Here is a 10,087-nt window from a genome sequence, read left to right on the forward strand (position 1 = left end):
TTTAATGTGATTTTAATTTTTTTGTTAGGTTTTTAGAAAGCTTATTTTCAATATAAGAGATTGACAAATTTCTCATTAAAAGAGTCATACGCATTGCGGAATAAGATGAGTTTTTTTTTTTTTGTTTTTTAATTTTTTTGTGAGCTTTTAATTTATTTATTTTTTCCTTATACTACCATTCATTTTATAGTACTTTTATTAAATTTTCAATTGAGACAATATTGTCCTCAACTACTGAAAATTGTCTAAGTTATCCTAATGACGAAAATACTCTTAATAAAATAAAATTTTTAAAATTTTTAAAAATAAAACTACTATTTTCCCTTTGAGTTATCTTTTTTCGAATAATTTTATGAAGAGTTGGCCTTTCAATATTCGCTTTGAGTATCTCCAACATATGCTCTAAATTATACTTTATAATTAAATATAGTTATCATACGCAAGTTTTCTTTTCTAGCAAACCCTTCAAAATAAAAAGTTTTGCTAAATTTGTTAACGTGGAAAGTTTAATGTAGCACATTTAAAGTTTTTTTTTCTTCTTTCTCTCTCCCTCTCACAACAAAAACAATATGTAAAGAAAGTAAAAGGGTTGAACCGATGTCGGTTATCGATCGGTAGGCGGTAAACGGCTAATTTACTTATTTCTAAGTTTTTATGATGAAAATTGTTGTAAAAAATTAGTAGCTACAGTACAAAAAATTATATTTTTAATAGTTAAAATGACTATGACTTTGTTTGATAAATCTCTTGGCTGTGAATATTAATATTATAACTGAGTAAATTAATGTAAACAAAATAAGAATATTTGATATAAAAGATACATAATTGAGGGGTTCGAAGGGCTTTGAAGGGATATAAAAAATGTCTTGGTCGAAGAGACAGGGCCAAGACATTTTTTCTAGTTCAGAATTGAGGGGTTGGCTTCATACGAATGTACTACACTTTATATTTTTTTAGTAACATACTACACTTTTTTTTTTTGTTCTTTCAAAAAAGGTACAATTTTAATTTTCTGTAAAGTGACGTACAATGATATGACAAGACCTCTGTTAATTGTTTGGACAGTAGGAGACTGATTAGAAAAATAAATACTTCTTAAACAAAATTAATTATCAAAATTAGAGATACAAAAATTAAATTAAAAACACATGAAAATTTATTTAAAGATTAAATTTGCACGCCTTGGACGGCCTGTTATCCACCGTCTTCGCCAGTCTCCGCCAATCTCTGTAACTTGTTGATGATTTTTTTTTGTTGTTTGAAGGCTTTGATTTTTCAAGATTTGGTTGTTTTATCTTGTGAATAAAACCTTTATTTTTTTAGTGAGTCACTTCTTATTCGCAGATCCATTTTCAGGATCAGTAGTGAATCCACCCCCTCAACCTCTTCATGGGAATTGTTTTCAGAAGTTCGGATAGGATTACACATATCCTCTTATGTTACATTGCTTTTACGGCTTTATGCGGCTCATTCATTGAATTTTGTTCAGACGGGAGACATCTTTGACTCTTTTGGAATCATTAACATACACAGTTTCTGTTTGATATATATTCTGCTTTTTTTTTTGGCTTTAGATTTGGTAACTCATCTTTGTTTAATGGATTGACTAAGGTATTTAAAAAAAAAAAAAAAAACAACAAAAACAAATTTTTAATTTGAGTAAATAAATAAACAACCTTTTCACAATGGTTGCTGTCATAAGATTTAGGTCATAGACGATCAAGAAGTGCAAGGTGACAAGGTCTACATCCCAACACATACATCCATTGCTACGTCAAGCTGACATGATTGTCCATGTACAACTCCGTGACACTGTCGCTCCCCGAATATGCATGCTTTTCCTTTTTTGTTTTTGTTCTGCAACTGGCCTCGGGTATAACTATGAACCTTGATCATTGATTATTCCCACGGTGAAAAAATGTTTTTGGAAGGGCTTTCTCTTTTGTTCCATTATACGCACTTTTGGGTGTTTGTACAGTTTTTTTTCATGAAATATCACTTCATGGCACCACCACATCACTGTCCTCTGATTCCTTTCCCATCAACCACCTTCATCCATACCCTGCCATGTTGCAGCTTCAACTTATGCTCCTGTCTTTTCTCTTTCCCCCCCAAACGAGTTCCCATCAAGATTCGCACCAATTATATTCTCCTACAGTTGGTAATTTGGACAAATCATCTGAAACTATATGTGTAGGACTTATCATCTTACATAATTAGTCCAACAACTTCAAATTTGTTTTAACAAGTAAATTCAAAGACGAATCCAAAATTTGTAGTGAGCGGAAGAACTTATATAAACAGGGGCCGAACCGCTCATGGGGTTGGGGAAGCCCCCATGTCGTCCGGTGGTATTAAAAATATAATTTTTCTTTTAAAAAATAAACCTTTAAAATCTAAATTTAGTCTCTTTAAGGATTTTTTTTTTTTTAATTTTAATTTTACCATCTCAAACTAAAAATTCAAGTTCCGTTCCTGTATATAAATAATTGTGTGTTTGTGTGAGACAGCCTTCAAGGCGTCGATGGTGACACTTCAAAACTTATAAAAAACAAATAAAAGAAAAAAAGGAGAGAAAAAAGAAAAAGCTATAGCCTAGGCCCTAGAGTGAAACTATGAAAGAAGAAGAGAAAATGGAAACAAAAGCTAAAGTTAGATGACAGCTAACCCTAAGTACTGGGCTTATTTTATATCGGTTGTGGAAGGGGCTGATAGTCATTTTATAAGTGTGAAGGAAAACTTCACCTCTTAAACTAGCTTTTAGGATTGAGAAAGGCTCAAGACTACCGAACATTAGTATCAGAGCCTAAGTTCAACCAACAAGTCTCGGCCCAACAGTCTACGGAAGAAACTGGTTGTTGTTGCTCCGACCTAGGGCCTGATGTGTGAGGAAGAGATTGTTGAGATTATTCCACATCGGTTGTGGAAGTGGCTGATAGTTAGTTTATAAGTGTGAGAAAAAATATCACTTATTAAGCTAATTTTTTAGTGTAGAGAGGCTCAAGACTACCCAACACTATGTGCAGAGCTCAAAGTTCCCTCCCCCCCCCCCCAAAAAAAAAATGCTTCTAGTTCCAAACAAACTAGAAGAAGGCAGCATTTTTGGTCTTCAATTTCTAGTGGACCGTAAAAGCAAACTAAACGTAACTAATTAAATTGGGGCATTTTCGTTTTTTAGGCTGAATGAGGGGTCAAACTAAAAGAAAAGTTATAGAAACGAGGAAAAAAAAAGTAACTTTGGAGGGACATTCCCCATCCCAATACCTACTTTGGCCCTTAGTGAATTGTATACAGGATCTCTTATACTATTTGCCTGAATGGCTAATAGTTCGAATAAGTAATTGTGGTCACATAAAGCTAGAGAATGTATGACCGCATGTTCAAGCTTATAGGCTATCCTGGCCGATAACGTTGCCGTTGAATAATCATGTATTTGATAATAAATTTTAAATTTAATCATTTAATTAATATTTTAACACTTTTTTTTGGTGCATGAATTCAAAACTTTCCATCAAGTCAATAAGTGATCAGCCTTAATATGTAAAATATTTAACTGAAATATTAATAAACTGTAAAGTTAAAGAACTCAAAATCACTACTATAAGCACCAGTACTTTTGATTGGCCAAGCTAGCTATATATAGCACAAAAAGAATGAGCAGAAATGATGAGTTGTTCACATTAGAACCTTAATTAAAGAAAGAAAAGAAACCAAATGAAAGGATAAGGTCGCATGCAAAAGCGGAAAAGTGTTTAATTAGTTTAAGATGTATTTGATCCAAATATTACTAGTTTAATTAACTTGGAAATGGCCAGCTAGTTTTGCATTAAACGCACAGAGTGGATTTGTATCTTCTCCAATAATCACATAAAGTTGGCTCCATTAATGGTAAACACCACCAACGCCCACCATAGGGCAAGATTATAAAATTTACATGTATTCGATCTCATCCTAGTAATGCCTTATCCTATAAAGGTTGTCTTCTTTTTTTTCTTTCTACTTATATATATATAAATGACCATGCCACGTCATTTGAGGTTGGTAGCTTAAAATAGTTTTGCCAAATATATATTAAAATTTTTATTAAGGAGTTACATTAATATAATCAAATTTTAATTATTTACTAATTACTATCTAATATAGACATGATAATAAATCACAATTAAATTAAATTCTATAATATTCAAAGCTCAAAAAAAAGTAAAAATGAATCCATTTGCCGAGCACTTGGAACCTTCCTCGGCCCTTCCCACCCCCACCTCCATAAATGAGCTCTCGCTCTCTCCTCCCTGACACTCACTTCCATCAACCTACCTCTCTCTAGCTCTCTCTCTAGCTCTCGCTCCCTCCTCCCTGACACTCACTTCCATCAACCTACCTCTCTCTAGCTCTCTCTCTAGCTCTCTCTCTTTATGGAGTATAATGCAAGCTATGCTCTCAACGGGAAGATTATGCTATGCTCAGTGACCATTCTCTTCCTTTTGGTACTCACCATGGTGTGCTTCCATAGCTGGCGGGGCTGCATCCACAGCCACCACCGCCGTAACAGATATCGCCGCCGCCAAGCTCGCCGCTTATTCAATCACCTCGTTACACCCAACGCCACCAACTCTACTGATCAAGGCCTCCCCCCCTCCGTCCTCAAAGCCCTATCTACCTTCACTTACTCCCCCGTAACCCACGGCTCTCCGCTAGAATGCGCCGTCTGCTTATCGGAGTTCGAAGACGGCGAGCGTGGCCGAGTCTTGCCCAAATGCGAACACACTTTTCACGTCCACTGCATTGATACGTGGTTCCGCTCTCGCTCTAAGTGCCCACTGTGCAGAGCACCGGTTCAGGCCGATATTTCGGCCGAAACGGAGAATGAATCGGCCGGTTCACGGACAGAGCCGGGTCAAAGGGAATCGGCTGAAATGGGTTGCTCTGGCTTTTCGCAGCGGGTGAGTCTTGGGCCCTCGGATGGCCATCGAATACCGTTGGAGCTGGTGGGCATAGCTGTGGAGGTGCCTAGGTTGAGAGGGTTGTATGAGATAGGTTCGGATTCACCCGGTGTACACGGGTTCAAGTCTTCGGGTAATCGGGTTCTGTCCATGAAGAGGATTTGGAGCATATAAGGGAAAAAGGAGACGACCATCGAGATATGGGAGGTTGTTTCGTGTTAGCAGAAGCAGAGTCTTGGAACACGTGGCTATAGATTTTGCATGCGTGGCAAATGTACACTGTTTGATCTTTGGTTGTTGGTTTGAGCTAATTACCTCACTCTTGTGGGGATGTACATAACTAATTGACTACTTAATTATTCAATACGGAAAATTGGGATTAAAAAATTATGCTTTTTTTTTTTTTTTTTTTTTTTTTTCATATTAAAAACACATGCAGGATCTATTATTATTTTTTGGTTAAATACCTAATACTTTCTTAGGGTTTTACAATTTTTTTTTTTTTTTTTTTTTTTTTTTTTCATAAGATTTTATTTTTATCATAGGAGGTCCTTGTGATTTTGATAAATGACTAAATTAGTTATTCCGTCCGTTGAACGTTAATTGACTTAACGGACTAGCACGTGCATCAATTAAAAGTTGACATTTGACTTAAGTGACTACATCATCACTAATGACGTGGCCACATAATTAATATTTTTTTTCAAAAAAAAAAAAAAAGAAAAGAAAGAATGAAAAAAATCCTTGGCCATTTGGGGGTGGCTCTTGGGGCACCAAGAGGGTGGTTGAAACCACCCCCAATGGTCTGGGGGTGGTTTCGGGCACCCCCTTGGAGCGAAGAGCCACCCCCATTCGGCTAGATGGGGGTGGCCAGGCCAAAGAGCCACTCCCAAATGGCCAAGGATATTATTTTATTTTATTTAAAAAATAATAATTTCTTTTTTAAAAAATAAAATAAAAATTTTAATTAGGTGGCCACATCATCAGTGATGACGTGGCCACTTATGCCAAGTGTTAACTTTTAATTGGTTCACGTGTCAATCCGTTAAGTCAACTAACAGTCAACGGACGGAAAAACTAATTTGGTCATTTAACAAAACCACAGGTACTTCTTATGATAAAATCAAATTCTAAGGAAAAAAAAATAAAATTGTAAAACTCCAAAAGTATTAGGTATTTAACCTTTTTTTTTTCTTTTTTTTTTCAATATAATTTAAAAGAAATTTCGATCCTTTCAACTTTCTCAGAAGATCCCAATTAATAGGGGTGTCAACCCGGTCCGGTTTCCCGGTTTTTGGCCAAAACCGGAACCGGAACCGGGGTACCCCGGTTCTCAATTTTGAGAAACCGGAACCGGAACCGGTATTACCCGGTCCGGTAACCGGTTTTTTTTTTTAATTGATTTTTGGGCTTATTTTAGGTATTGGGCCTAAAATAAACCATTTTTTTTTTTTCATAAGTTGGCCCATTTTTTGAAAAATCTATTAGTTTTTTTGTCTAAATTAAATGGGCTTTGTTGTAATTGTTCCAAATAATTAAAAAATAAACCTTAAAAAGTCCAAAAATCCTAAAAAAATCATTGTTTTTGCCTATTTGGGCCTTAGAAATAAAAATTTAATTTTTTAAAATACCCTAAACCTAAACCTAAGTGTAAAAAATATTAATATATATAATATATATATTAATATATAAATATAATAATATATAAATATTATTAAATAAAATGGAAACCCGGTTCCGGTATTCCCGGTAAAAACCGGGTACCAAAAACCGGTACCGGAACCGGGGTACCCGGTTTTTAGATTTTTCAAACCGGAACCGGAACCGGGACCCCGGTTTTCCGGTTTCCGGTTTCCCGGTTTCCCGGTTTTCCGGTTTTCCGGTTCCGGTTCCGGTTCCCCGGTAATTTTTGACACCCCTACCAATTAATGATATTATGATTTATATTTTTAGCAGCTAGCTTAGCTAGGTTAGATCATGTCTTATTGCATGATTTGCATCCACAATAAGGCTGCATAAAGAACACATTATTTTTGTCTGTGAAACAAAGGTTCGAGAAGCCCCCCATATTGGTGCCACTCTCAACAGGCTGTGATTCTTTCTTTCCAATATATATACGGCTGCTTTTGACGTCAACCTTTCTTTTGTGATTCTTATATTCGGATCCTCCACCCCAGCCCCGGTTTATCTCCTTCGTTCGTGGGCCTTCATCTTGGCCCCTATAAAAGGTAATTCTTTACTTCATCAATATTTTTTCATACTTTTCAATTTTTTTTATAAATTTAATAGATCGACTATTAGATTTGAAGGCTCATGTGAATTACACACAAATTCAATGATAAATTTATCCATTCATTATGGTGACAAACAAATCTTCTTTATCGTGTATTTATTAACCGTATGTATCCAAGAACACACTCGAGTGATTCAAATCATTCTTTTCCAATAAATTAGAAAAAATAAAAAATAAAAAAATCATTATTTCATGAATAAGTGTTAACTCCAATTAGTAACATTTCTTTACGTACCCACCTTTTGGTAACAAGCTCCTAACTTTAACAATCAATTAGAGAATAACTTTGAATGGCTAAAATTTTATTGAGAATAGAAAAAACAATGTACATATTAAATGCCTTTATATAGGCTAGGTTTTGAGTATTCTCCAAGAAAAATACGTGGAGAAAAAAAAAAATCCTAAATTCGGAGACGAAAGAAAAATATTAATTTGTAGAGAAAGTAAAAATATATTATTCTAAAAATAATCTCCAAATAATAGGCATGAATTTTTATTTATTTTTTATTTTTATTCTTGTGCAGATCTTCCCTGTTAAAATATTTCAGCACCATTAATTCATCAACTACTAATTCAGTATCAATGATCTGGTCAATGGTCCATGGAAAAAACTACATACGTGGATTAAATATGTGTAATAGAAGTATAGGGTTATGTATATATAACATTTATACGTGTGGAATACGAGTATTTATAAACCGCATACTATATTTATCCCTAAAAATCAAGCAACAGAATACAGTTTAATTAGTAAACGTACAAAACGCCTTCAATAAGTTGACGCAAAGCTCAGCTCATCGTTCAAAACAAATTAACCACCAAGCATTGATTCCCCATATAAACACGTTCGTACATGTACCCACCACCATCATCAGATTATCGATCTGGTCCAGCAAAAAATATATAGCAAATTAATTAATTAAAGCAAGAAATTATGAAACCCTTTTTCTTGCTCTCAATCCTCTGCATCTCCTTAGTGCCACGCCAAATTGTCGCAGATGTAGTAGAACATGCTTGCCAGCTCTCAAAAGACAAAGATTTTTGTGTCTCCAGCCTCCGGTCTGATCCCGCCAGCCAACACGCCGATCTAAGAGGCTTAGCGTCGATAGCGATAAAGCTCGCCCACAAAAATGCGACGGACTTGATGGATCAGATTGCCGGTTTGGCTAACAATGAGACCGCCAATGCAGACCCTGCCGCGCAGCAGGGGCTATTCGATTGCTCCGACAATTACCTGGACGCGGCGGAGCAGCTTGAGAACTCGCTCGGCGCGCTGTCGCGGAATTCCGCCCACGACGTCGACGTCGGCAATTGGGTGAAGGCGGCGGTCGCTGATGCTAAATCATGTGAGGACGGGCTGCAGGGAATGAAGATTGAGGTGGCCCACCAGAATAGAGTATTTATTGCATTAGCCAAGAATGCCTACGCCATTATTCAGGTCTTGACTGGATAAATGATTTTCACGTACATCATGTGGTCTCTCGTGGGGCTAATACTACTTGTTATTATAGGTCAATCTTTCATTGCATCATAATTTAATACGTGTCTAACTCCTGAGATGTTAGAAAAAAAAAATACTTAGCGAATAAAATATTCGGTCCATTTCGTGCACCGAAGTTGAATCGTACCCGATTATTTCACGTCCTCGATCTCTTGAAAATTTAGCAATTTTTTTGTTTTTCCTGGCGATAGAACAGGTTACTAGAGCAATACCCACAATATCTAGGACGCCTATTGTAAGCACCTTTCACTAATATCTCCCACTCATACATATATAGCGTACATGACCCAGCCATACATCTCTTAATGTATTTTTTCATATCGGCAAAGGCAAATAGACTTTGCGAATACAGCTACAAAAAAATGTTAGGAGTACTATACCAAATTTTGTAAAAACCAACCTATATGGCAACATTCCAAACCGTAAGAAAATAGGTCTTTAAAAGTACAAAAAGTCATCTAGATGATGACTTTTAGCGATCACATGTCATTGGTGATAAGTTGTTGCAAATACTTAGTCGTTGTTGGTCATCAACGACGACAGAAGCCATGACTGATAATGTTTATGATAGTCTTTAATAACTTTAGAACCTAAAACGATATGTTGTAACTTGATCATAGTGACATATTTGTTGTCATTGACAATAATGTTCTTGGTCGTCACTAATACTTCAGAAGCCAAAACGAGTTGTTGTTATTGATGATAAGTGATCGATTAGCAATGACACGAGATATCGTTGCTAATACTTAGTTGTTAGTGACAATAGATTGTGTCGTCGCTGATAACTACTCATCAGCGATGACACAATATTTCATTACTAATACTTAGTTATTAGCGTCGATAGGTCGTGTTGTCGCTGATAACTACTTATCTGCTATGATTTTAAGTTTTTTTTTTAAATTGAGTTTTATTTATACAAAACCAATGCCAAATTTTCCATCTGCATCATACATGTATTCAGTATTCCACATTTACTTTGAGCTAAATATGATCTACATTTAATTAAAAATATGAATACAAGAAAGAGAGCAACTTCTGTGTGGTCTTGGCACAAATTAAGCATTTTGTGCCCTTCAACGAGAGATTGACAAACTAGTTTGAAACAAAAATATCAAATGTTAGCAAAACACCATATTAATTACTACCAAACATCTCTCTCACGGCAGTCACCTCTAAAAAACCTCTAAAAATCTCCACCGCCACTGCCCAAGCTGAACCCACAGCGGCCGCCGCCACCACCCAGGCTCAACCCCACAGCCACCGCCAGCCTTGTTCCAAGAGAGAATAGGAAGATTTGAGGAAATCCCCTTTCCCATTCTCATATCTCCCGGTGATCGAGAGAGAGTAAGAGTG

At 36.0% G+C, this 10,087-nt stretch overlaps 2 protein-coding genes across 2 annotated transcripts; both read left to right on the plus strand.

Moving 5' to 3' along the window:
* Positions 1 to 4,289: 4,289 nt before the first annotated feature.
* Positions 4,290 to 5,309, plus strand: LOC132172541 (RING-H2 finger protein ATL64-like). Its single transcript, XM_059584055.2, has one exon. The coding sequence runs from the start codon at positions 4,413 to 4,415 to the stop codon at positions 5,112 to 5,114; it is 702 nt and encodes a 233-aa protein (XP_059440038.2). The 5' UTR covers positions 4,290 to 4,412; the 3' UTR covers positions 5,115 to 5,309.
* A 2,858-nt stretch (positions 5,310 to 8,167) lies between these two features.
* LOC132169140 (putative invertase inhibitor) lies at positions 8,168 to 8,686 on the plus strand. The gene has a single exon (XM_059580224.2). It carries the CDS (start codon positions 8,168 to 8,170, stop codon positions 8,684 to 8,686), a length of 519 nt encoding a protein of 172 aa, XP_059436207.2.
* The last annotated feature ends 1,401 nt before the right edge of the window (positions 8,687 to 10,087 follow it).

This window comes from Corylus avellana, chromosome 1 (assembly GCF_965113065.1).
Source record: "Corylus avellana chromosome 1, dhCorAvel1.hap1.2, whole genome shotgun sequence".
Lineage (NCBI taxonomy): Eukaryota > Viridiplantae > Streptophyta > Magnoliopsida > Fagales > Betulaceae > Corylus > Corylus avellana.